At 31.9% G+C, this 26,977-nt stretch overlaps 1 protein-coding gene across 1 annotated transcript; it reads left to right on the forward strand.

Moving 5' to 3' along the window:
• Positions 1–26,977, forward strand: LOC134280724 (LIM/homeobox protein Lhx3-like). Its single transcript, XM_062763173.1, has 5 exons — positions 1–332; positions 7,906–8,080; positions 18,962–19,173; positions 24,866–25,177; positions 25,408–26,977. The coding sequence occupies exons 1-5, from the start codon at positions 209–211 to the stop codon at positions 25,776–25,778; spliced, it is 1,194 nt and encodes a 397-aa protein (XP_062619157.1). The 5' UTR covers positions 1–208; the 3' UTR covers positions 25,779–26,977.

Genomic DNA, 26,977 nt, shown 5'->3' on the forward strand with positions numbered 1-26,977 from the left:
ATGAATATTCATTTTGTAAAGGTCACGTGCGATATCCCGGTTGCAAGTTTCAAAAGCATCTCGACCAATTGCTGATGACATGTTATGTTAAGAATTAAAGGTTCAATCGGAAAAGAAGAAAAACTGTCTCATCGCTAAACTTCCGAAATCTGAACAAGTGACTCGGAGCTGATATTTCTTTGGCTTGTTAAAAAAAAATAGGAGCCCAATGAATATGACATCCTTGAGTGAGTTACCCCCAGCCCACCCAGGATATCATACGGAGGGGACCAGGGCGAGTCCCAGCCCCGCTTCGCTGACCGAAATGATAAGTCGGAACAAATTCTTGGAAGGTAAGTGATTTAATCTGATTGATACGCTCTTTGATGTCAATTTCAGCAGTCAATTTCCTTAATTTCATTCCGGTAGTCCGATACCAATTAGTTTGTCGGCTTTAATATTTCAGTTGATACTACCCTTCACTTCGTGATTGGAAAATACAACGATATCGTGATGCAAATCAAATTAATTTTTTCGCTTAATATAAATTAATAATAATAGACCAGGTTTGTTGGAATTGGGTATTATGTATAACGATTAGTGTTTTTTACTAATCAAGTTTTCTATACTCAGCATGGAGGGACAGTACGGATTAAAACTTGGCGAAGCGATGTAGACTTCTTAATTAACTTTCGACTCCTCAATTGATTTCTATTGGGGCATCTAAATTTAATATAATGGGAAAACGCGACCTGATTCTGGGGTTCATTAACAACAAATTCTCACCAAGATGTGGAGTGGACTGAAATCGTCCGAGTGTTTTCTCTCAATTTACTGAAAGACGGAACTCCGCATTTAAAACTTTTTCTGTTTGAAATCAACTTGAATTATTTTTATTCGAACTGATAGGAGGATTTTCTATTGTCATGGTATGTTATTTTAACTAAAAAATTTTAGTAATATCGTTGATTTGGTATTGCTACTTTGCGTTTCTTAATGCAGATTTAGTGTCTCATTTTAAACAGAAAAATGACATTTTTAGTTAATAGTTAACACTATTATGATATATTTTTAAACAGAATTCCCTCTAGAGAACACGTAAGAGCGTTCATACAATAAATACACAGTATCGATGTCGACCTCCAAGATTTTTGGAATCGTGCAAAAGAATTATCATCAAGGAGCCAGCTTGCAATTTAAAATACATACTAAACTTATCATTTACTTATTTAATTTTACTTATTATCGAAGAAGTGGGTATTAACACGAAGTGAGTCCTTTTTTGTCAACAAATTTTGATCTTGTCATGTAATTTCCAACTTTTGCAAATAAGTTGTGCCTTAGTTTACAAGTCCAACAAAGTGTCATTGAATTCCATCAGAAAGAGAGATATTGCATGGTACAAGGAATAATTCTAGATTTATTTTTTTTTCGTTAAAATATAATTGGAAAAAAATCTCACATTTTGGCGAATGAATGCGTGAGCAAGTGGCTTCTCCAGATACCTTGGATCTTTTAAAATTGCTGTTGTGCCGTTTAAAGAAATTTCTAACCAATCAAAAACAATATTTCAATTTTATTCCTTCTCTTATATTATACATATGTTCTATAAAGATGCACTTTAAAAGTAAATAAGAAAAATAAAATATCGCATTTAAATTAAAAAAAAAAAAACATGACATGAAAATTCCATATAAAATGCAGATTTTTTGTTCGGAAATGAGACATTTGCTCTGAAAAATTGATTTTAGATTGGGACAATCCTTGTTGGAGTTCCGGACTAATCCTCTTACGGTGCGAGTCCGGATTTGTGACAAGATAGAACTCCAGGTGTAATTAGCGCCCGATAATCGGATGTCAGTTCATAAACACGCGGAAACTTTAGTGTACCTTAACAGAAAATTCTTTTCAAAATAATCATATAAAAATTATAATTATATTCATCTATAATTTTTGTTTTATAAAATATAAAGTGCGCAAAAAGTCAATTTGTACAATTGGTTCTTTATTTATTATGTCTTAAAGAGGAAGAGAAAGTCAACGGTTATGGTGACTTTTCTTAGAGAAAAAAAAGATACATGTGATTTCAACCGTTTTCTCTCCGTATCTTCTATTTGTTTCGTTATCATTTGAATTGAAAGACGGGGACGTGAGGGGTTTTCTTTGAAGTTGACAATGGCCATAGGTTGAAGTGAATGAATTGAGTTTAATGAGAAATTAAACCTAATATTTCCCACATTTGTCACCAAGTGGCCTGATAGTAATCGTGTGGTCACTGATGTGTGACGATCTAACGGTATCGCCGCACGTGCTCGCTAGGTAACTATGCGTGCAGCTTTTGTTTCTGGATGCACCTGCCCATAAAATTTGAAAATGTGACAATAATTTGGATACAGTTCGTCTGTAGTTCGCTCTTTGTAGAATTTTTTGTAATCTTTTAAATCAACACTTGCCAGAAAAATCAGAGCAAACGTTAAGCGCAAGACCATTATTTCATAACACGCCGTCAAAAAGCATTATTTGATACACTAAACGGTAGAATTCCCAGTTTTAATTACAGACCTTAATGAGGAATCATTAAATGAAAACATTTATTTTGTGCTCAATCGAATTTCGAATCGGTCCCTTGAGATACCAGGGCGTCAAATACATACAGATGAATACTGAAACAAAATCGAGTCCATTCAAAGGCTACCTAACGCTGAATGTTTGCCGAAGATCGAGTATCATGTGCAGTTAAATGGGGATCTCTTAAGATAGTTCATGACAAAATTTTTGTAGCTTTGAACACAATTAAAACCTTTTAGGACGGAGATTGATAACAAATGAATTTTGACAAATTAATTTCATCATTCCAAACTAAAATGGATTGCGTGTGCATAATTTGGGTATTTGTAAATATAACTTCGTGTTTTTTTTTAAAATTAAATTATGATTATTTTAGAACATGTTGACGTGCTCTCGAACCACATTATCGCATTAAAACAATAAGGTTTTAAAAATAAATTATTTTTTTTAAAATGAGAGATGATACAGAAATTGATACAGAAAGCAACTGCATTGTATTAATTTTTTTAAAGAGCCATCACAAAAAAAATATTGCTTCCTGTAGCAGGAAAAAATTTGTTGACGTTATTTTGACACGTGCCGACCGGCGAATTTATTCTTCAATATGACAAGACCGTACAGGTGTAATTTAATAAGCCGTGAAGACGAGAAAGATTTGGGGGAAAAATCAATGAATAATGAACCTTTATCAAACCTCACAAAAATATGCTTTCTTTTTTTTCAGTAACATCAGTCTGTTTTAAAATCAGAGAAAATATATTTTCTCCACGATTTTCAGTGGAACTAATACAATTAATTGTTTAACTTGTTACTACTTAGTCCCTCGCCCCTTTTCTGACAATAATTCTTTGACCAAGTCACAAGTCCGTGTTGACATTTCCGCGAGACCTCCAGATGGGTGGCGCGTGCGTGTTCCATTTGAATAATTTTCCACACGGACGGAACACGACTGGATTACTTCATTTTTCGGCAAATATGGTGTTTTGCGCGATGACGGACCGTCGAGCACGTGTATTGGGCATAACTTGAGAAGCAGCGGTAGGGGAAGGCATTGTTGGACAGAGAGGTGCCATTTTGCTCAAATTCCTATGGGGATGGTCGGTTCATTAATTTTACTTGTTATAACATTTTGTATTCTCAAATTTTACGGTGTATAAAATCTGTTCTTGTTTGCTGTCCATTTCCGCGTAAAATGAATGAAAAGGTAAAGGATATTAGAATTGACTGATATCGATGCTTATTAAAAATATGAAATATTACAAAAATGTTAATTAATATTTAGGAAAAATCACTGTTCATAATGAAAAAATGCAACAGAACTATGTATCATATTCTTTTATTGTAACGATCGATTCATATACTTTCTCTTCAAATGCGTCCCCGATTTCATAGTCATTCTTAATATAAACACGCCTCTAGAATATCCTTTTATTCATTTTTTTTAAAATCAATTTTATTAATTATTTTTCCCTACGTTGCAAACAATGAGTCAGACATATACAATTTGAATATGTTTAGGAATATGACTGGTTTTGTATTACAGACTATTCTTTTTCTTTCTTTTATTTTACTTTCTGTCAAACACATCTTGGAGGTGGGCGTTGTAGACTCGGATCAGTCCCACTGTAATGTTTTTACAATGTAGATACACAGGCGTAAAACTGAGGAAAAACAAAATAATGAACTTTAACCGTATGTGGACAAATGTTCACATTCCAGACAAAACATGGCTTCACCTAAAAATCATATTAAAATAATTAAAACCTATCTTATTATTATTCTGACTAGAGACAAACATGTGATATTATTTTTTAAAGAAGAATTCGAAAAAATAAAGGCCTATCTAAAGTTGAAACTATTCAGTTAAAAAACAAAACCTTTTAAATTGTTCAGGGGAGAGGTTTAATTAGACCTAAACACTACTTTACGTGTACATAGCATTGCAAACAACTATGAGAATATGCGCAAAAGAAATCTTCACTCACTAAAAAATAGTTGTGATAATACTGACAAAAGGCAACTGATTTTTATCTTAATAAAAGAAACCGAAAATCGGGAAAATTTCTCCGAATTCTAAAAAAATTGCTGAAACTTTTGTCGGTTTTGAATCTGTTTTTATAAATTTATAAAAAAAAAAAAAAAAAACATTACATGTACATGGGCGCATGGCACCGTTAACTCACGCTTAATTAAGCCAATGAAATACATAAAACAATGCATTGTAGAAAAAAAAACTAGCCCCATATGGCACTTCTGTTAGAGTTAAACAGTCATGCTTATTCATTGCGTTTGTAACTTGTATTTATCCACGAAGAATCTCTGGATTTATCGTGTAAAGACGGCTATTGTCCCCGCCCCAGGAACATCACAATAAACCCAGTCCCGTCATCAACAGATGGCCGAACAAAGCCACCAGAACTAGAAAACTGGTGTCAGTTTCAGGCACTCGCTCGCTCTACTCAACTACCCCTGGAGCCAAAGTTATCAATTAAAATAGGACTAGGACCGGGAAAATGAACTAGCAATCAAAGTCTATTTACGCCAACAAATCCCATGAATACCTAATTTATGTTTTTTTCGCTAGAAATTTGCATACATCCAATTCTTTTCGACAAAGCCACTCATCCCAATTCTCTGGAAAAACAAAATCTATCTGTTCATGTTGTTCAATATTTACCCAATTTGATGAATGAGTTTGGCGTGCGCAAAACAATTCAGACGTAAAATAAAATTTGATATTAAGGTATTTTAAGTTTCCCATTGACTAGCTAGGGGGGATGAAAGGTATCTTTTAATATGTTATAACGTGTAACAAAAAGTATCTGCGTTTTTCCAGACAAGCTACATACTCTGTTTTCTCACACGGGGAACAATTTATCTAGAATTCTTGTCTTTATCATGTATACATACCTGTATGCTCAAGACCCAATTAAAAATTAAAAAGACTATTGAATTGACCATACATATGGTTTTTGAGAGAATAAATGGGTGACTTAGTTTGAATGGCTCTTTCTATAGTAAGTTTGAATGGCTTAAAAAATTGCACTACTGCAATCTATATAAATTATCTTTTAAATAAATACTTAAAAAGTATCCTTCGCCGTCTTATTTAACAGAAATTAAAGAAAAGAGTAAATATTATTCTTTTGTTCATGCACCCATTCTCGTTATATTTTACTAAATCGAACTTTAATTACTTAATTTTGAAATCAACATTTTTTGTCATAACGGAGCAAGCTGACCAGAGTAACGTCAAAATCAAACGTCAAGACAATATCCAAGAAATATTCTAATTCTTCATTTCACACACAGTCTGTGCTGCCTTGCCCTTTTAATGATAAAATTTCTACAATTTCACTTAATACTAAGTATGCTAACACTTATTCGATTATCCATAGAATTGATAGTCTTAGTTTCTTTTAATTCTATCTCTGTTTTTACTATAGTTCACAGCTGTAAAGAGAACGTGCCTTTGTATTGTTACAAACAGTTGAAATCATTTTTTAGAAGCCATTCAACATGCAATACAGTCTCATCCTAAAAAAAAATATTTATACACATACACTTACTTCGTATATATTCTTCTTTCTCAAGTTTTTCCCTAGTTTGTTGTAGAAACAAGTGCAAAGCAACGTTTTATCGTATAAAGCCGTTGCTGGAAGTCCCGTAACAATACGGTCTTCCCACATTTCTTGATTTTATCATTAAAATAGAAAGTATGTTGAGATTACAATATTTTGACTTGCTCCGTGATCCCATTTTAATAGTTTCAACAATTTTGAAGTATAGATTCTTCATTTGAAGTTTCAAAAATCAATTAATGTATTACTGTGAAAAACCAACCAGATTTTTTAAAACTCAACACCAAATTCAAGAAAATCATTTTCATTTTTTAAGAAAAACGTCGCATGTAAAATAAATAAATAAATAAAAGGTAATCGTTAATTTGCTTATTATATATAGGTCTTTGGTCAGTTGAATAGAAAACATTGTAATTATACAAGAACTACTTCGAAGTTTATACCAAAAGATTCTGGAGTCTTTGATAAACAATATCTAAGTTGTTTTTGTAAATCGTTTGGCAGTTCTTGGATTTCAGTTGCGTACCTTTTAAGCAGACCTAGTTTTGTATTCACATGAAGCAAAATTTATTCAAAACCTTCTACATGCAAAGAAGTTTCCTGTTGTTAACTTCAATTTAATATATAAATAGAAGACCTTCAACTAATTAACAATATTCATTTGCATCCCTACTTTGATTGATATATCCCTTTGAACTCAAAAATAAAAATTCCAACAAGTATGACATACTAAGTATGTGTTCCAAGTTTGGATATTTTACTTGAAAAGACGTTTATACTGGTTATATAGCAATCATCATTTACTTATGGAGTTAATGTTTCCCAGTTGACTCGATAAAAAAAAAAACATGCTCTACGTATACGTGAGAACAATTTTTAAAACGAGGCAAATTATTGTCCATTAAATTGATGAAACAAAGATACCAAAAGTTTCGTATCAAGGTTGACTGACTTTGTCAGTAAATATAATCTATCTTAATCTGAATACTGACAAACGTTTTTCATTCAAATTTTTAAACCAGTATTTTCACACGGAATTATCTACGAATTTTTTGATTGTTCGATCAGATCGAGCACGGTATATGGATGTGACCGATTGACCGGGGATTCTTACTTCTCCATGGCGCCTGATCCCACTTCTGAGTTTTCTTTTTAAAAGATCTGTGTGTTTTGCTCATACAAGAAATTTCAATGGACATCGAGCTTGATAACTGTTTGTTATATTATCTCGCTATTACATGGACCTGTGCAAAACTAAACCTCCCAACTGTAACATATGTAAACAAAATGAAATTCTTAACATCAACGTTCTGCAGCAAACTTAAATAACTTTGTGAACTCATTGCTTATCATTGATCTATTGAACTATTGAACAGTTATTGATCATTACATATATTATTGATCTTTTCAACTATTGAACTATTGAACAGTTATTGATCATTACATGTATTATTGATCTTTGCAACTACTGAACTATTGAACAGTTATTGACCATTGTATTCATTGTATGATTATGCATTTTTCAATTTATATAAAAGTAAAGCCATGACAAAAAACTGCCAAACCATTGTTGCTTTATTCTATCGAAATAACTATATATATATCAAGCGTTAGAACATTCACATCAATTTAAAGTCTATTATAAATTTTAAAAAATGATAGGACGAACATTGAATTTTTATGACTTACCACTCAAAATATAACGTTGCATTTACCAGGTATATTGGTTACCTATTTGTTATGGACTAATATGGACTGAATATTGTCACTTTTACAGCTGCTATTCCGAAGTGTGCCGGGTGCGGGGAGCCGATCTTGGACCGCTTCATCCTGAAGGTCCTGGATAGGTCGTGGCACTCCCGCTGTCTGCAGTGCCACGATTGTCACGTCAGACTGAGCGACAAGTGCTTCTCAAAAGGAGAAAAGGTTTTCTGCAAAGATGACTTCTTCAGGTTAGTTACATTTTCAGAATAAAATACATCGTCTTCTCAAGATAGACATTGTTAGAGAAAGACAAAATTGTGTATTAAATGTGTTGTTGATTACTGGTACAACCTTTTTAAGAAGTCTAAAAACAGATGTAAAAAAAGGCAATAAAACTTAAAATTAAAAATCACATTTTTAATATATGGGTAACGTTAAATATCTTTGTATAATATGGTGTTAAGTAATTGGAGATTTGACATGTACTTTACAAATCTAAGCCACTCTTTTCTCTGAAATGTTAATTTAATGATCAAGCTTGCTCCGATTAATTTCGTGCATTTATCACACCTGACACGAAGACACATCGTACCTGTGTTTAATGGCTCAGAATTTAAAACTAAATGATGGAAGGTTAGAAACATCATTTGATTTGTCCGTGGAGTGCCATGTGTTACATTTTTATGTCTCATCAATTCCCCGAAAGGTACATGTATATTATGGAATACTTGAATCTATTGGATGGTACGAAATGTCAATTTTCACTGGAAAGAATTTACCGATCCATCCATCTCTACCCAATGCATATCACAAAAATTCTTGCATAATACCAACGTTATTGTGTTTTAAGAAAATAATTATCCTTGTGTTTTTTTTTCTCAATGTAAGATGGATCAACTCTTCACGATTTTCTTTATACCTGTATTGGAGAGATATTTCACTGATACATGTAACAATCTATCAATACGGGGACTTCTACACAACTGTTCTGATCGCTCGATGATTACAATAGTTTCTTTCCGTCAGAAAAAAGGCGATAACAGAGAGGTAATAATCATTAGCGCCACACACGCACGTTTGTGCATCAAGTTAGAACTAGAATCTAAACTTTAAATGTAAAAGGAGAAAAAATGCTGAGCCTAAGAAAAATTAACTGTTTAATAAAAAGAGTGAAAAATTCTCAGCCAATTTTTTTCAAATAATATCGTATTTAAACCAAGTCTTTCAAACTAATAATATAAATTGAACTAGAAAAAATCAGGTTACAACATTTTAAATCTATCAGTTAACTATACGACTCGTTGAAGATGGAATTGTGTGAACCGAATTCTTTCACCATGGCACTGTTTAAAACATCAAAATTAAATGATCGTGTTAGTAATAAAACAATTCCAAAAAAAATTAGATACGCAATTTTGTTTAATTAAATGTAGTGAAGATATGAGAATTATCTTTTATAGCTGCCTACATTCCTACTAATTCGTTAACATCATATTTCGACTCTAAATTAGTATAATTTGGAAGCTGCTAAAAGTTGATTTAAAACTTCAAACTTTCAAAAGCATGGTTAAAAAATATAAGGAAAAATAAAACACAACAGAAATAACTTTTTATATTTAAATGTAATTTGCTCGTGCAAACCTAACCATAAAAATGAAGTGAATGGATTTGAAATAAAATATTTTTTTTCATTTTCTGACTGTAAAGATGATTCATTTCTGTGGAATTAGACTGGATAAAATGAAATCTGTTTTGTCATGTTGATATAATATACGACAAATATACTCGTACGTAAATACTTCACCTTCTTTGATTACCAATTTACTAAAATACAGAAAAAAATAATTAGAAATTTAATTGATGAAACGCGTAGAAATTCAGAAACACGTGACTCAGACAGTGGTACCGAGACTTACGTCATCAAAGGTATCAACAGACAAGCTTTACCTGAATTAAATTTCCTATCATTTTATGTTCTCTTCGTCTGAGCGTTAGACAGATGAAAGACCCGTTCTTGGAGATTTTTACGATGATTTTATAATTTTCATCTTCGTCGTATTAATCTAGGAAATGTAAACATCGAATGTCGTGCCCGATTTATCTTGTCCTGACGAGGCGGCATAAAACCAGTAGCCTGATGAAACTTCATTTGATTAAAAGGATAACATTTCCCAGAACCAAGTTTGGTGCGGTCTTGATTAATTAATATGTGACCCAAAGTCAAGTGCATTGAGACAGATGGGCGCTCGATCAAAAGTAAATCTCTCCAGTTTTCTTTTTCTCCGTATTTCAGACTGATCCTTGGTTTAACCAGCATTGTTTGTTTTCCACTTTCTTTGAATCCCTTCTTCTTGAGAAAGTCTTAAATTCATATTCATTTTTCGAGGGCCAGTCCTTATATGAATTTCAATGACAGAATGATTAAGATTAACCATTTGAGTTGGGGAAAATCTGATAAATTTTTTACAGTGTATCACAAATGTATAAATAATAAGTATAATTTGTGTAATAATACTTGTAATTGTTTTTTCGTCATCATTTCGTAAGTTCTATGGTCGATACAACGACTTTGTCAGCAAAAACAATTTATCATAGAATCAAATGCTGACTGACGTTTTTCATACTGTTTGTTAGTCCATTATTTATACACAGAATTGATGACGAATTTTTTCTTTACCCCCCCCCCCCCCGATCATGACAAGGAGCACTCGGCGGGTGTGACCAGTCGGCAGGGGGTGCTCACTCCTCCATGGCACCTGATCCACCTCCGATGTTTTGGAGGTCCGTGTTTGCTCTGCTTTTGTTTTGTATTGTTTTATGGACCTTGATATGTAATACTGTTCGTGGTGTAAATATCCTTCATTTTTCAAAAATATTTCATAACTTTTTTATATGAATTATCAAGAACGTAATGATGACTGAAATATTCTTTTGTATTTTTCAATTTTTATATAAAGAAATAGATATTAAAACGATGCAAGCTTACTGAATATTTTTCTCTTTAATTATTTTTCGGTCCTAATTGCTTGTATAAAAAATTTAAAATGTATTAATATCGTGTATCTTATATAACAACACAATTAAAATCCATTTTTGTTACGTATCTTCTTATATGTTGACTTTAAGTATGGTATTCAGCAAGATTTACTTAATATTCCAGCCATCCAGGGCTGCCATTATTGGAAATGTAAATAATGTCATAAACATATAACGTACATTTGTAGTTCCTTTAGTGAAATTTCCTACGAAAGTATTTTATCATTTTTCTTACAATTTACCTGCAAAAAAGGGAGCATACACTTTTATTCTTTCAATAAAATATAATACATGTGTCACGTTCATGTTCTTTCAAACTGTGACTAAATATAACTTTGATAAATTCTTTGATAATGTGACCAAATGTTACTTATATTCAATTAATATGTAGAAAAAACTAATTCCTCTGTCAATAAATAGAATAGTTAAAAAACCTATAAGAAGCGCATAAGAATAAATTAAGTCGAAAAAATGCATGTAGATATTTTTAAAGTAAAAGAATGTTTGAACATAGAGAAATACCGATCGAGGACATTCAGACATTTTTAGATGCATCTTTATTCCCTTGCTTTATAGGGCCTGTATATTTAAGTAATACTGTATAAATATGTCTATAATAGTAATGAAACAGATAGCAGCGTTTTGAAAAAAATAAATTTCATTTGTAACAAGTTATTTCCTTTATATAAACCACTTATGAACAATAAAGAACACTAAACTATTAGAAATAACCATCGCGAATTGTAATCGTTTTTGTAACAAACAGTGAACAGTGCTTGACTATTCAACAGTAATTTATTTACCCTATAGTACCCTAATGACTATTAAGTGTCTTGGAAATTAACAGGCACGTTGTTTCCCAAACCTATTTTTCAGCAGTCATATGATAAAATAGAGATTAGATGACAGGAGCTGGTTTGACTTGATGAGACTTTAACGACTGATAGTTTCCTTAAAAGAAAAAAGACGACCAATCAGAAATTCATACTTAATAAGAAAGAAAAACAGAACATTACCTCTCTTAATTTAGCACAACATCTGTGCAGATTTTATTTCTAAGAGAAATGGCCATTTGGTTAACTTCTCAACGACCAAAAAATACAATACAATTTCTGGATGGAAATGGTGATCGAACACTAAAATAAAAAAGGATTCAGTCAGTCATGAACATCAATATGTGCACGAATTGTCTGGCAGGTGGATAGAGACTGTGATGTGTTTATCAATGCAAGCAAACATACATCGGACATTTTCTTTAGCATAATATGACAACAAATCAAAAGGACTGTCGAGGATAGGATACAAATTTTGTCCAAACCAATTTGTTTCCAGACAAACTTTTAGCTTCCGATGTTTAATGATCGTGCTAAATCTTCATTGTAAGAGATCTCATCGCAATGACTGATGCATAAACAAATGATGGGCACTGAAAAAAATCATCAAAAATGACTATGGAGTTCGTGTATCTTTTATTCTGCAAACTGAAACTTACCCAAAACATCTGTAACAAATACAGGCAAAAATAGACAAATACCGTATAAGTAGAATTTTTAGCGAGGATTTAATTTTGGCATTATTAGCGAGGATGCTGACATCGCTAAAATTAAACATCGCTAAAAATTAATTGCGTATTATTTGTAATAGCTTCTTTAGTTAGCATTTTAAAATCGCTTAAATTACTTCTCGCTAAAAATAAAATACCATATTTTAGGTAGAAATCGCTAAATTTGCGTCTCGCTAAAATTTCCACTTATACGGTACTATGTACATTTATATTGTTTAGTTCTTTCCACTTTAAATATATCAAATGAATATTTCAAATTTTTATATCTTTCCTTTTGTGACAATACAATTTAAATTAACATTCGATTTTCAATGACAGAAAGTTTATCAAACTGTCGTGCATATGAAAAAAAAACGTGGAAGGTCTAGACTGTGTCATCACATAATGTCCTACATGTACGTTATAGCATTTCCACAACGAGGTCTAAATACTGCATAGCTCTCTTTGTAACAAGATTAAAATATATGGAGATACCGAGCAATATTAAAGGTAAAGCTCAAACGCCCATTCAAACAATACAAATAAGGAGCAGAGCAAACACAGACCTCTTAAACATCAGAAGTGAGATCAGGTGCCATGGGGGGGGGGGGATGTGCATCCCCTGCCCACCGGTCACACCCGATGTTTTCTCCTTGTCATGGTTGAAAAATAACGGAAAAATCCATAGACAATGAACTGAATGCAGTGTGAAAATATTGGTCTTACAATCAGCATTTGACTTAGTGATATAGAATAATTTTGGTGACAAAGCCATTATATTGACCACAGAACTCGGGCAATGATTTTTTAAAACAAGACTGTCGATATTTGTATTGATTTGTGTTTTATTCTACTCGGGTGTGACCGGTCGACAGGGGATGCTCACTCCCGGCCCCCATCTCTGATATTTAAGAGGTGTGTGTTTGATCAATGACAATAATACAACGACAACACAACGATGCTTGCCCAAAAAAATCATATATAAAAATTTCAAAGGATTGTAAAAGATCAAATGAAATATATCAAGATAATGAACATTACTTGTATTCGAGCTCAAAAGTCTATACAATTCACATTTTGAGCAGAACAAACACTGACCTCAGAAGCATCAGAGATGGAATCAGGTGCCATGGAGGAGTGAGCATCCCCTGCCGACCGATCACACCCGTCCTCCTTGTAATTGATTGGGAAATAACGGAAAAAATTCGTCGATAGTGTATATAACGGCCTAACAATTACTTTTTAGTATGAGAAACGTCAATCAGTGAGCATTTGACTTAATGATTATTGTATTTGCAGAAAAGGTCATTGTATGGACCATAGATATTACAAAATGTTGACTTTAAACGTTATATATCTATAATATACATAAATGAAAAGAAAATGAGATGAACTCGACACTCTTTTGATTAAAAAAGTGTCAATATTCCTGTGATATTTTCATATCGGCACGAATTTATCTAATATACTATGTGATCAAAGGCGGATCCAGGGCCAGCGCGCCGGGCGTGCCCCCCCCCCCTCCCCCGTTTGAAATTTTTGTATACAAAACTTATATGTCCATTATCCTAAAATCAAGGAAAAACATCTCTTATTTGTAAGAACTTTTTCAATTCCATAAAATTGGAACAGTAAGGACATGATTTATATACAATTAGGGACCATCATCTGAAAATTTTATATACTGATTTGCGAAACTTGATTTTGAATTTTTTAAAATTATTTTTAGTATTTTTAGCATCATGTAAACAAATTATAATTTATTGTCTTTGTCTTGATCTATTACACAAGAAGAGGTTATGTATAGAGGATTTGCCTGTTAAAATTTCCGAAACTTATCGATTTATTCAATAAAATATATTTAAATCAATGGCTCTGGTTTGACATTAAATATAGAAAAGAGCTTTACGTAAGCATGGAGTGATCTGAAAGCTTCGCTTTATTAGAATGGTTTCTATTATTTGTATTATTTTTTTTCGTTTTGGGAAATCAACATGATAATACATTTGTTTCACTAAATCAATTACAGAGCCACTTTTGAAATTTTCTTCTCGATACTTTAGTATATATTTAGAATTTACACTGTATCATGACCGATTTTAAAATTTATGCGTATGTTTAAAATATATTTGAATGGAAAAAAAAAAAATTGTCATCTGCGATAAATCATTCATTTGTTCCTGAAACAACTGAAGTTATATGGATGTAAACAAGGTTTATTCCGTGATAAAGAAGCATGCAGATCCCTTTTCTTTGGATTCAGTACTTTGAACTTTAAAAAAAAACGGTATTTAATGGCTGCATCTTGCCTACATTGTACTTCGGCCCATCTGGCAAAGTCGATCACAGACGTTAATATTTAATCAATTTCGTGCACCAGGCATATAATTAGATTCCCATGGTAATCGGGTTTTAGGAAAGGCAAGTTTATGGGAACTAAGTTTGTTACTGAAGAAATAGGTCCACACGACATTCAGTACTATATTCTTTTAAATAATAGATAACTCGTAGCTTAACCAAATTAAGTTTTGTCACCCTTGTACAACAGAAGTGGCCTAAAAGTTTTGACTTTTGAATTCATTTCTATAAAAAAAAAAAAATCACAGGAAAAACATTAATATTGCCAAAAAATTTAATTTTAATTCAAGTTTATAAAAAAGTTTCAATTTGTCATTAAATAAAAAAAATTGATTGAAATCATTAATATTATATTCCTTGACAATGAAACAAAATAAAGACAAAAGTCTGTAGAACTTTGAACTTGAACGTGAAAAAAAATCAAAATAAAACCCTTTTTACCAGAACTGCTGAATATTCATTAAACATGAAAACATAAAAGAAGAAAGTAATTCAATGCACGCTATGCCTCTGTTTACCCGCTTACGGTTGTCAGACAAGAATAAACACAAAGGTGAATTCCGGCCCCCTGGGAATAATATTTATATAATTCACAGACCAGGAATCCCTCTACAGGTGATTAACAGTTCTCCTCCTGACTATATTATTTGATTTATTGATTGCTATTACGTGCAAGGTGTGATTTTTTTTTTATTGTTTAAAAAGATATTTCCATAATTTTCATCTGTTATGACAAATGAAACAACTAGACACATGAGGTAACAAAGCGAGATCTTGGAATCTAAACAATCTATTTCAGGTAAAGGAACGAGGCGGCGAAAGAAAAGATCAGAAAAGAGGAAAACTCGGCCAAATGGAAATTAATAATTGTGTTAAAAAATATTTTTGAATAAGGAATGAAAGATAGAGTTATATAATGCATAAGCATTGTGATATCATGGATTTCATGACTTCACAATTAGTCCTTAAATTAACAAGCAGTTTACTGTACGGACTTGTATGTTTTATACAGTTTCCAATAATTTTGCTAAATTTACGATTTAAGTAAACAAGCTTAAAAGTAAAAATAATATATGTTGAAAAACTCACTTTTCAAGAAAACATTCATTAGTTTTACACATGTACATGCATATTGAGATATGATTATTATGGTGGCATATTTCTGCTCCCTACATTCAAGATAAATTATGTTAATATGCAACATAATTATGTAGACATGCAACATATTTATGTCATTTATGTCAACATGCAAGTTATTTATGTTGACATGCAAGTTACCAATCTTTTAAGAAAATATAGATTAAACATGGGCAAATTTACTTACTAACGCCTGTATCTGACATTTTAGATGCAAGATGCAACATAATTATGTAGACATGCGACTTATTTATGTCAACATACAAGATAATTATGTTAACATGCGACTTTTTTATGTCAACATGCAAGATAATTATGTCAACATGCAAGTAAATTATGTTAACATGCAAGATACTTATGTTAACATGCGAGATAATTATGTAGACATGCAAGATATTTATGTTCACATGCAAGATAATTATGCTGACATGCAACTTATTTATGTCAACATGCGAGTTATATTTGTACATACAAGATATTTATGTCAACATGCAAGATAATAAGTTTCATATCATCTAACATATCTTGCATGTAAACATAACTATCTTGCATGTTGACAAAAACAAGTCGCATGTTGACATATTTATTTTGCATGCTGACATAAATAAGTTGCATGTTGACATAAATAAGTCGTATTGTGATATCATGGATTTCATGACTTCACAATTAGCCCTTAAATTAACAAGCAGTTTACTTTACGGACTTGTATGTTTTATACACTTTCCAATAATTTTGCTAAATTTACGATTTAAGTAAACAAGCTAAAAAGTAAAAATAATATATGTTGAAAAACTCACCTTTTCAAGAAAACATTCATTAGTTTTACACATGTACATGCGTATAGAGATATGATTATTATGGTGGCATATTTCTGCTCCCAGCATTCAAGATAAATTATGTTAATATGCAACATAATTATGTAGACATGCAACATATTTATGTCAACATGCAAGTTATTTTTGTTGACATGCAAGTTACCTATCTTTTAAGAAAATATAGATTAAACATGGGCAAATTTACTTACTAACGCCTGTATCTGACATTTTAGATGCAAGATGCAACATAATTATGTAGACATACGACTTATTTATGTCAACATGCAACTTATTTATGTCAGCATGCAAGATAATTATGTCAACATGCGACTTGTTTATGTCAACATGCAAGATAATTATGTTTACATGCAAGATATGTTAGATGATATGAAACTTATTATCTTGCATGTTGACATAAATATCTTGTATGTACAAATATAACTCGCATGTTGACATAAAAAAGTTGCATGTCAGCATAATCATCTTGCATGTGAACATAAATATCTTGCATGTCTACATAATTATCTCGCATGTTAACATAAGTATCTTGCATGTTAACATAATTTACTTGCATGTTGACATAATTATCTTGCATGTTGACATAAAAAAGTCGCATGTTAACATAATTATCTTGTATGTTGACATAAATAAGTCGCATGTCTACATAATTATGTTGCATCTTGCATCTAAAATGTCATATACAGGCGTTAGTAGGTAAATTTGCCCATGTTTAATCTATATTTTCTTATAAGATTGATAACTTGCATGTCAACATAATTAACTATCAACTTATGTTGATATAAATATGTTGCATGTCTACATAATTATTTTGCATGTTAACATAATTTATCTTGCATGTAGGAGGCAGATATATGCCACCATAGATTATGTATAACATGAGCGTGTTGATTATGTTATACACGGGTGAATTTTTTTTTCAAATATGACTACGACGGTGCAATATACTGCATAATAGATGATATTTTTGTGACATATGAATGCTGCATTGAGAACTACTGCATGATGCCCTTATAAGAATCTGAGTTTAATATTGTTAAAATCACGTAACGTAACGTAAGCCCGTATCTGACATCGTAGATGCAAGATGCAACATAATTGTGACCAGATGCGGTTTACTTATGTTAACATGCGAGATGATTATGTAGACATGCAAGATATTTATGTCACATGCAAGTTAATTATGTAGACATGCCTCTTACTTATGTGAACATGCAAGTAAATTATGTTAACAGGAAAGATACTTATGTCAACATGCGAGATAATTATGTAAAAATGCAAGATATTTATGTTCACATGCAAGATAATTATGTCGACATGGTACTTATTTATGTCAACATGCGACTTAGCTATGTCAAGGTGCGAGATATATGTTTACATACAAGATATTTATGTCAACATGCAAGATAATAAGTTGCATATCAACTTACATATCTTGCATGTTAACATAATTATCTTGCATGTAAACATAATTATCTTGCATGTTGACATAATTATCTTGCATGTTGACATAGATAAGTCGCATATCTACCAAATTATCTTGCATCTAAGATGTCAGATACAAGCGGTAGTAAGTAAATTTGCCCATATTTAAATTATATTTTCTTGTAGGATTGGTAACTTGCATGTGAACATAATTAACTTGCATGTTGACATAAATATGTTGCATTTCTACATAATTATGTTGCATATTAGCATAATTTATCTTGCATGTAGGGGTCAGAAATATGACGCCATAGTAGTCTTCACGTTTATCATAAATATTGTTGTTAAGTAACCTTTTTCGATTACTTGTGTAAAGTAGTCAAATATGAAATGATGTTTCAGATTTTGTGGAATCTTTTTTTGATTTCAAAGAGATATATCGAATCAATAGAAATAAAAATGAATGTTTTTAATGAATTAAGTATGTCAATATATATCCTCGTAATATTAAAATGATGAATTGAAGACCAAAACAAAAGACTTTTATACATGTAGAAGTTTTTGAGTAAATTAATGTTTCGTACGAATGAAAGTTTGAAAAGTCTGCTATTAACGGGGTAGAATTGGTACCAATGGGTAATTATCCAAAAGACTGTTGGAGTACTTGATATTGTCAATCAAACTTCATATATCTTTTTAATATTTACTTTGGAGTGCTGAAGTTCAGAGTTAATTAAGAATCAAATATCTCGGGTATGTGAGTAGAGACTAATTGTCAGTGGGTTTTTTTTTCGTAGACGGTATGGTACAAAGTGTGCTGGCTGTGAGAAGGGTATTCCCCCAACGGAAGTGGTACGCAGAGCGCAGGACAACGTCTATCATTTGGAATGTTTTTCTTGTTTGATGTGTAACCGGCAGTTAAACACAGGGGATGAGTTTTACTTGATGGAGGATCGGAAACTGGTCTGTAAAGCCGATTACGAGTCTGCTAAGGCCAGGGGAATCAATGGTAGGTGAAGTATATGAAATAAATGATTATTTGTTATGCTGACTTGAATGTTTATAGAATATTGACGTGTACACTATTTCGTTTGAAGAAAAGGCTGTGAAAGTTTCAATTTCTGAACTGACCTATGATATTACATAGATAATTGATATGATACTGAACCAATGATAATTAGTATGATACTGAACCAATGACAAAGTAGTGCCAGACATACTTGAATTATACAATAATGCAAAATTAAAAATTGTTCCAGTAGTAATATTCGAGTATTAAATGTATCACCTAGCAGAATCTGATTTTGCTAAACAAAAGACATCTCAAATACATATTAGGTCATAAAAAATGCTTAAGTCTTAAGAACATGCTTAAATTTGATATAAGTACATTACATATTAAGGTCCTAATTTCTTATTTTAAAATACCGGGGTAATAATCCCTTGGTCAACACAGTTCATTTGTTATGTCTACGTGTATGAGCCCTTTCTGTTCCTCAGATTCGGTATGCAAAACCATGTTATGAATACAACCAATTTTTAAAACAAGACAGGCTACTGACAATGAGTCGATGTTACAAATTAACAATAATCTCTTTTTGTAAGTCAGCATTTCGCCAAATGCATGTCTATTTAATGACCTGGTTTGGAAATATACCCCACCGCTGGGTCGTATTTTGACTAACATGTTTCATATCATTTGTAAAGTGACTACTTTTATACTCATTATGACTAAAAATTATTCCGTTTACTAAAAATAAAAGCTAAAGATAGTTATAACAATCAACAGGGGATGCTTTCATCTCCTGGCACGTGATCCCACCTCTTTTGTTTCCAGGGACCATTTATTTGCCCTGTTCACGATTTGCATTGTATACCGGATTGATATTGTTTACTTTTATCTTTTTTATTTTTTAAAAACAACTTAAAAATTAATAATAAAAACCTACCACACCCAGCAAAAATTGTCTATATAATGCATGTTTAGCAAACCAAAATCGCAATAATATTGCTTACGAATTGAAATAGTAGTCTTTGGTGTCTCGATTAAAATGATAGACATAATGGTAATACTAGTATTCGATACATGAAAACCAGTATTGCTGACTATATATATATTTTTTAAAAAATTTGAAGTTATAATTTCTACTGATTTTTGCTAATTCCATAAAATTACAAATGATTTATTTTTGTCTATTTCTTACTCTGAACGGCGTGTTTTTCTCTATCTTTAGACTTTTATTATTTATCTCCAGTCCCTTTCTGTCTAAGTGATGTGGAGTTGTACTTTAGTAATAATTTTAATATCAGAAAATACTGTGAAATATCTAATTTTGAAAAGGAGGGGGGGGGGTAATTTTCATTCATTTCGAGGAAAGAAGAGACCCAGGAAGAAGAAGAGACAGTTTTATCTTTATTGTGCCCTAAAAATTTAATGTTTTTTTTTTTAAATTGAAACTGGCTTGAATATTAGTTGAGTTTATGAATGTGATAGAACAGGAAAGAATATGGCATGAAGGATTGCCATTCTGGAAATCTGATGTCATTAATGTGATGATTCTCTATTTTAAACAGAAAAAAACCTTAAAATGACCCATTTCAAGGGTTATTTTTCCTTTAGAAAGTAGTGTCCACAGCCGTCGCCCACATTTTTGGATATGTGCAAAATTCAATGAAAAATCACATATCTCAAACTCTTTGTATGCGATGCCTGTGGACAATATTATCTGAAAGAAAATTCCATTGAAAATTGGTATTCTGCAATTTTTTAAGAAAATACGGGAAAATGCACATGTTTATGACGTCACAGTTAGCATTTAGAAACACATGTGAGAAAAATAATTTGTATGATTTTTCTGCATGGAATTTCCATGATTCAAAAATCACGAGTTTTCATTTTTTACATCAGTTTCGCTTTTGAGAAAATCACGGAGCAATATTTGTATGGAAACTGTACCTTGTTCTTTATGTCCACCATGAAATTTTATTTTTTACATATATTACTACTCAACAATTCTTTATCCACGAAATCAAATCCTCACGAATCCATATTTTTTCAAAGACCACGAAATTTTGTTCCCGCGAAAATATTTGATTTGATAGTTTTGATTATGCAAATATAAAGTATTTATCATTTTTCAGAAAATATTTAATGTTGATAAATATAATATTTATCAAAATATCTTATAATTTCACCAATTATGTTAAGGGGACGTTGCTTTCGCCGAGGAATGGACATTTTTTTTCTAATGCTGCTATACGCCGAGTCCCTGCTACATCTATTTTGACCGAATCAACTGCGTTCTTGTAAAATTACATATTTTCGTGAGGTCAAATTTTCGAGGTTTGAGGGAAAAAAATGGATTGTGGAAATTTGATTTCGTGGTTGCAAGATGTTTAGTAGTGATGCAATGAAATTTCTTGGTGGTCGTAAATTTGAAAGTCTCTCCATACCATGAAATCAAAGAAAATTATACCCGACGAAAATTAGTAATTTCACTACGGGGTAGCCCGTAGTGTCTGTAATCTGGTTGAATTCTCTTTTGCTGTTGAAATTCCTGCGGCAGTCTATCTACGTTAATTTCCTTCTAAGCAGTTGACAGTTTCTTTATATATGTGTCCTGAACTTACATACATACAGCATAGAAATCATATGACATTAAACATTGACGTAAGTTTAAAATTTGCATGATTTTTACCGAAAGTAGTGTATACTATGTCAATATTTTGAGCAAAAATCACCGAGCGCAGGTCTGCTCAAGCTCAATATTTTTATATAATGTGTAGAATATGATATCAATGAAATATGTAAATATTGTTCCTTAGCAGACCTGTGCTCTATAATTTTTATGATAAAAATTGAGCAAATTTTGTATATTTTTTCCTCTTTCTGAAAATTAATACAAAATTCGAATAGTTTGTAACGTCATAAAAACAGAAATTGTCAATAACCTACTTTGAAACTATAATATTTTTTGTTAATTTAGGTTTCTTTTGCAATATATACAATTTAGCACATTTCAAGAAATTTTCAAAATATGACTTTTCTGGGGGCAGAAATAAGTAATATATCGCATAAAGTTCTTTGTTTACAATGGTCAAAAGACAATATATTATTGATGTACCTTATTTTCTCTTTGGCCCGAAGCTTTGACTTTCAATGTGGCTTTTCCTGTCTTCTGAAACTTTCTCTCGTAATGAATTTTAAATGAATTTATAACAGTTTATATGTCCACTTTTCATCACATAGTTCAATCGTGAAAAGCTGAAAAACAAAGGCTACTCGAGACACTGCATTAAGAATGAATGGTAAAGAATCAGTAAACTTGAGTGAAATTGAACGCTTCATTAAAGCTGCTGTAATACTTGTCAAGAATCCCAAAGAAATAATCACCAAAATATGTGAAATTTACAGCAACCAATGTCTGTGTTATGGACACATGAGCAGGTGGATTTCAATGAACAAAAATTATGTAATGGGCATCAAAAATAGGTACCGTCCATGGCGACAAGGACTTACAACAATCAATATACTGTTTGCCCAAATTCAACGAATTATCATATATTATGTTTGATTGACTATAAGACACATAGAAAATTTTATAGGCATCATTTTGGGGGTAGTTCACACTGTTTTAAAGAAACATTTGACTGTATAAAAGCTTAGTACTTAATGGCCACCCTATGTTTTTGAAAAATAAGTTAAAAAGACAGTGTGTAATAATATATAAACAATTATTTTTACAAATCAGAAATTGTAATTATCCACGTTTTTCTGCAATTCAAACAGAATGAAACTTGAATCCATTGCTATAAACCCTCAAAACAAATTTACAATAAGATACACTTTACGAAAACAATAAAGGTTTGAAAAGAGCAAAGAATTGCAGGGGTACAAAGACAATTTTATATGCCATTTTCTTAAATAGTAGAAGTCTTGTTGTTCAAATTCTTATTCGGGGAGGCAGTTTCATTTTTGGAGGGGTCTAGAAAGCAAAGCCAAAAAAGCGAAAGGTTTAGGAGAGGAAGGAGCCAGAATCAGGAATCCACTATATTCAATGTCTTCATGACAGCATCCAAACCCACACGCCCTGAAGAGTAAAGTGGTTTTGGGGATAAACAGAAAGTTAATATACGCCAGATCTTTCACCCTTTGACTTGTTTCATTTTCCAAACTTAAAAAAACACCTTTCAGAAATAAAAAAAAAAATACGTCCAGGAAATCATAAGTTCTACCATATTCCAGTATACGAAGGGCAATACTCAAAAATGTGTTCTAAAACAAAATAGAAATTAAATAAAAATGCTACGGACATGTGTTTTTAAAAAAGAGAATATTTAAGTGAAATCATCAAGACTAAATCGTTGAAAAGCGTTTTTTTTCTTTCCAAGCACCGAGGACATTATTTATTGAACAACCCTCGTATATCTATGCCACTTTTTGTTTCTGACATAAATGTTCTCAGATAAAAAAATAAATGTTTAAAAAAAAATCAAAGTTAACCTAAAATCATTCATTTACGACTTTTATTTACCAGTATTTTTAAAACAATCTTTCATCAGAAATTCGTTATCAGTACATAAAGTACTGATAAACAAACTAGTAAAAATTTGTATAATAGTTTGACTTATCGAAGAACTAATTTTCTAAATGTTACTTCATACTTTAGTTTGACTTGGGCCGGCCTAGGACTGCGCTTAAGTAAGTTTTCTTCTGATGACCTAAGTTAAAATGTAACGGGGCCCAGCTGTTCTATACTAAGAAAACTGGAAGGAAATTTTGATGAACGACTGTTCTTTACATTAAACAACGAATGAAAACTTAGGAGTCATAAGATTTATGTATTGCATAACAAGAAAAATGTTGAATAAACAAAAGAGGCATGAGACAAGAAAACATCTCACTTCAGGAAAAAAAAGGCATATTTTGTAGGCGATGAATTGCACGCTTTATCAGCTGGTTTCAGGTAAGAACAAGGATTCTAACGTTCCGCAGTTATGATCGGTGTTATCTCGGCTCGCGCACCTGCGTGCCTGTCGCAGAAATCGATAGTTCCCCCAGAGACGTGATTGGGGATTGATTTGGGTTATTTGATCGTGGTTGGAGTACGGTAAAGCTTATCGTTTCACTTCATCATGCCCATCTTTCTCATTGACTTTACAATGTGATCCAAAGAGAATCCATTTTATTATATTATGTTCTCTCCAGTTTCGTCTCAGTAGAAACTAAGTTATATTTTTATGCCAAATAAAAAAATCTCCTGAATGTATTCTCTTGATTTCTTATGAAGCAAGGACCTACATAGGTAGCTGGATGAAGATGATTATCAAAAGCAAGAAACACAATTTCTTCTAAGCCAGTTTGTTCCGTTAAAAAAAAGGAACTTTGTGGAAACCTTCTAGACGTGTCAAAGGTCACATGTTTTCATGGTTCTTTCATTGTAAGGAATCAATTATATAATGTTTTATTTACTTAATTCCACCCCTGACAGAAAAACCGCTAAATATAAAGAATAAAAATGTCTATCTCCTGAATACGGGGATAAAAAAAATAACTGAATATCATTATTGTTTTGCAATTTTGCAGCCTTTTTCAGTAGTTTCTCATTATGAACAACGAAGTATTTACTACCCAAAGAGATTTTTTCGTTGCTTTCTTTTTGGTTTCTGATCGCCATTACGGAGATATTTATTTATTACAGAATACGACATAGATGCCGCTAACAAGCGGCCAAGAACAACTATAACAGCAAAACAGCTAGAGGCCCTAAAAAGAGCCTACAACGAAAGCCCTAAACCTGCACGTCACGTGAGAGAACAGCTGAGTGCAGAAACAGGATTGGACATGCGTGTTGTGCAGGTCTGGTTTCAAAATCGCCGCGCTAAAGAGAAGCGACTCAAGAAAGACGCAGGTAGAAACAGATGGAGTCCTTACTTTAGACAGTTAAAACGCAATGGTGACCAAGATAGTTCGAATAGTGCAGACGACAGATCAGACATTTGTCTTGACGATGGTAGGTCTTTTCTTAAAGATGGAAAAAGAGCGGAGGAATGGTATTTTCCCTTTCATTAGTGATTTAAAGATTTTAAAAAATTTAAAATTTAAAGAATTCTCGCGAGCTTAAGTAAAATTAAAGAAATTTAAGTATATTTGATATATTTCTCTGTTAAAGGTTTAAGAAAAGTAAAATTCTCAGCGCTTTGATTATTATTTATTTGACTTTTGACATCTGTTTTTATTTAGATGATATGGATGATTTGGATGAATCAATCAGCCAGTCGGGAAGACTGTCCGGGGATATATTTAGTTCGGGCTCGGGACAACCTATGGACAGGGAACCAAACATGGGAAATGTGCCGGTTGTCCCCCCAGAATCGCCATCAATGGAATCTTGGTCCCATTTTGGAAACGTTCCAAATAGCCAGAATTTTCTCGGTCGTCATTCTCCCAATATCTCCATGTCAAATTCACATTTACTCCCCATGGACCCCTTGCCCATGATGGGTGGTCCGTCCAGTGTAGCTAGACTGATGGGAGGCGATTTAAACGATAATTCACAAGGATATTCCGAGTACTCGTCAAATTCAAATCATAATCACGTAGAAGCTTATTGAAACCATATGGAAAGGCAATCTCTTACCAGAGAGCGTGCTCCTCTTACACCTCTGTTGTCGTCTAAAAAGTAGTTCGGATTGTAAAATATTTAAATGGCAGCAAAAATTGTAAAAACATTGATTGTTTTGTGTGTTTTGCCAATGGTGTTACGTGTTTAGGCTCTTTGGTAGTAAATATTTTCTAACGTTGTCTCCTTGATTTCAAAATGAAAATGTGTGTAAAAATTCAAAACAAAATAGTGCCGTATATATTGAAGCTATTTTAATATAAATCCAAATTTTGAAAGAACGAAAGAAGAGCAACAGATTGATTTTTTCTAATTTCATTTTTAAAAATTACCAAATTGGTGGGAATCTATTTTTTATTTTTGTTTTACAAGATTCTTGTAATTTAGACGGTAACAGAGGTGTTGGAGCGGAGCGTAAAAACGCCCCCTGGTGAGAGATTGATGTAAAGGATGATAAGAATATTTTCATCAGCTTCAATGTGACTTTTTAAATTACATTCCCATGTACAAATTTTTTTAAAGTCGTGATTAATAGCTTTTGCAATGGTGTGTAATGACAAGAGAAAATATTATATTATTTCTATATTTATACACAACACTTATTTGTCGCGAAACAGACTCAAGGATTAAAACTTTTATTATTAAAGTACAGATTGTTTCAATGGCTTTCATGTATTTTAGATATAGCGCAGGTCCCGTTTGTATTTCTAGTCTTATTGTCCCCCTTGGTGTGTGCAATATTTATTTTGAATTTTATGGAGGAATATGCTTTGTTATTTATTGTGATTTTTTTCTCTTTCAATATTTATTTAAAACTTTTATTGTTATTTTAATTCACTTTTAGAGAACATAAATTAATTCACTGCTCACCTTTCATCAAATATCTACATTTACGATATATGATTCCTGCTTGAGCTATGAATTTATAAGTAATATTTTACATTTTTATGTCTTCTAAAAGATAATTTTATTTATTTCTTCTTACTGTATAATTTAATTATTAAATACCTGATAATCAATAAGGACGCAGCGTATTAAAGATAATTAAACGTAAATCTGCAAATTAATTCCGTTTACAATACTTCGTATATCATATTTTAATTTTACTTCTTAAGACAAAAAACGGCTTTTCTTTAAAAAATATATTATCAGCGTTCTTTTTATTAATTTTGAAATCAATACAAGATGCTT

The sequence above is a fragment of the Saccostrea cucullata genome, unplaced genomic scaffold, assembly GCF_032062105.1.
Source record: "Saccostrea cucullata isolate Sc308-1 unplaced genomic scaffold, CSIRO_AGI_Scuc_v1 ctg67, whole genome shotgun sequence".
In the NCBI taxonomy this organism is placed as follows: Eukaryota; Metazoa; Mollusca; class Bivalvia; order Ostreida; family Ostreidae; genus Saccostrea; species Saccostrea cuccullata.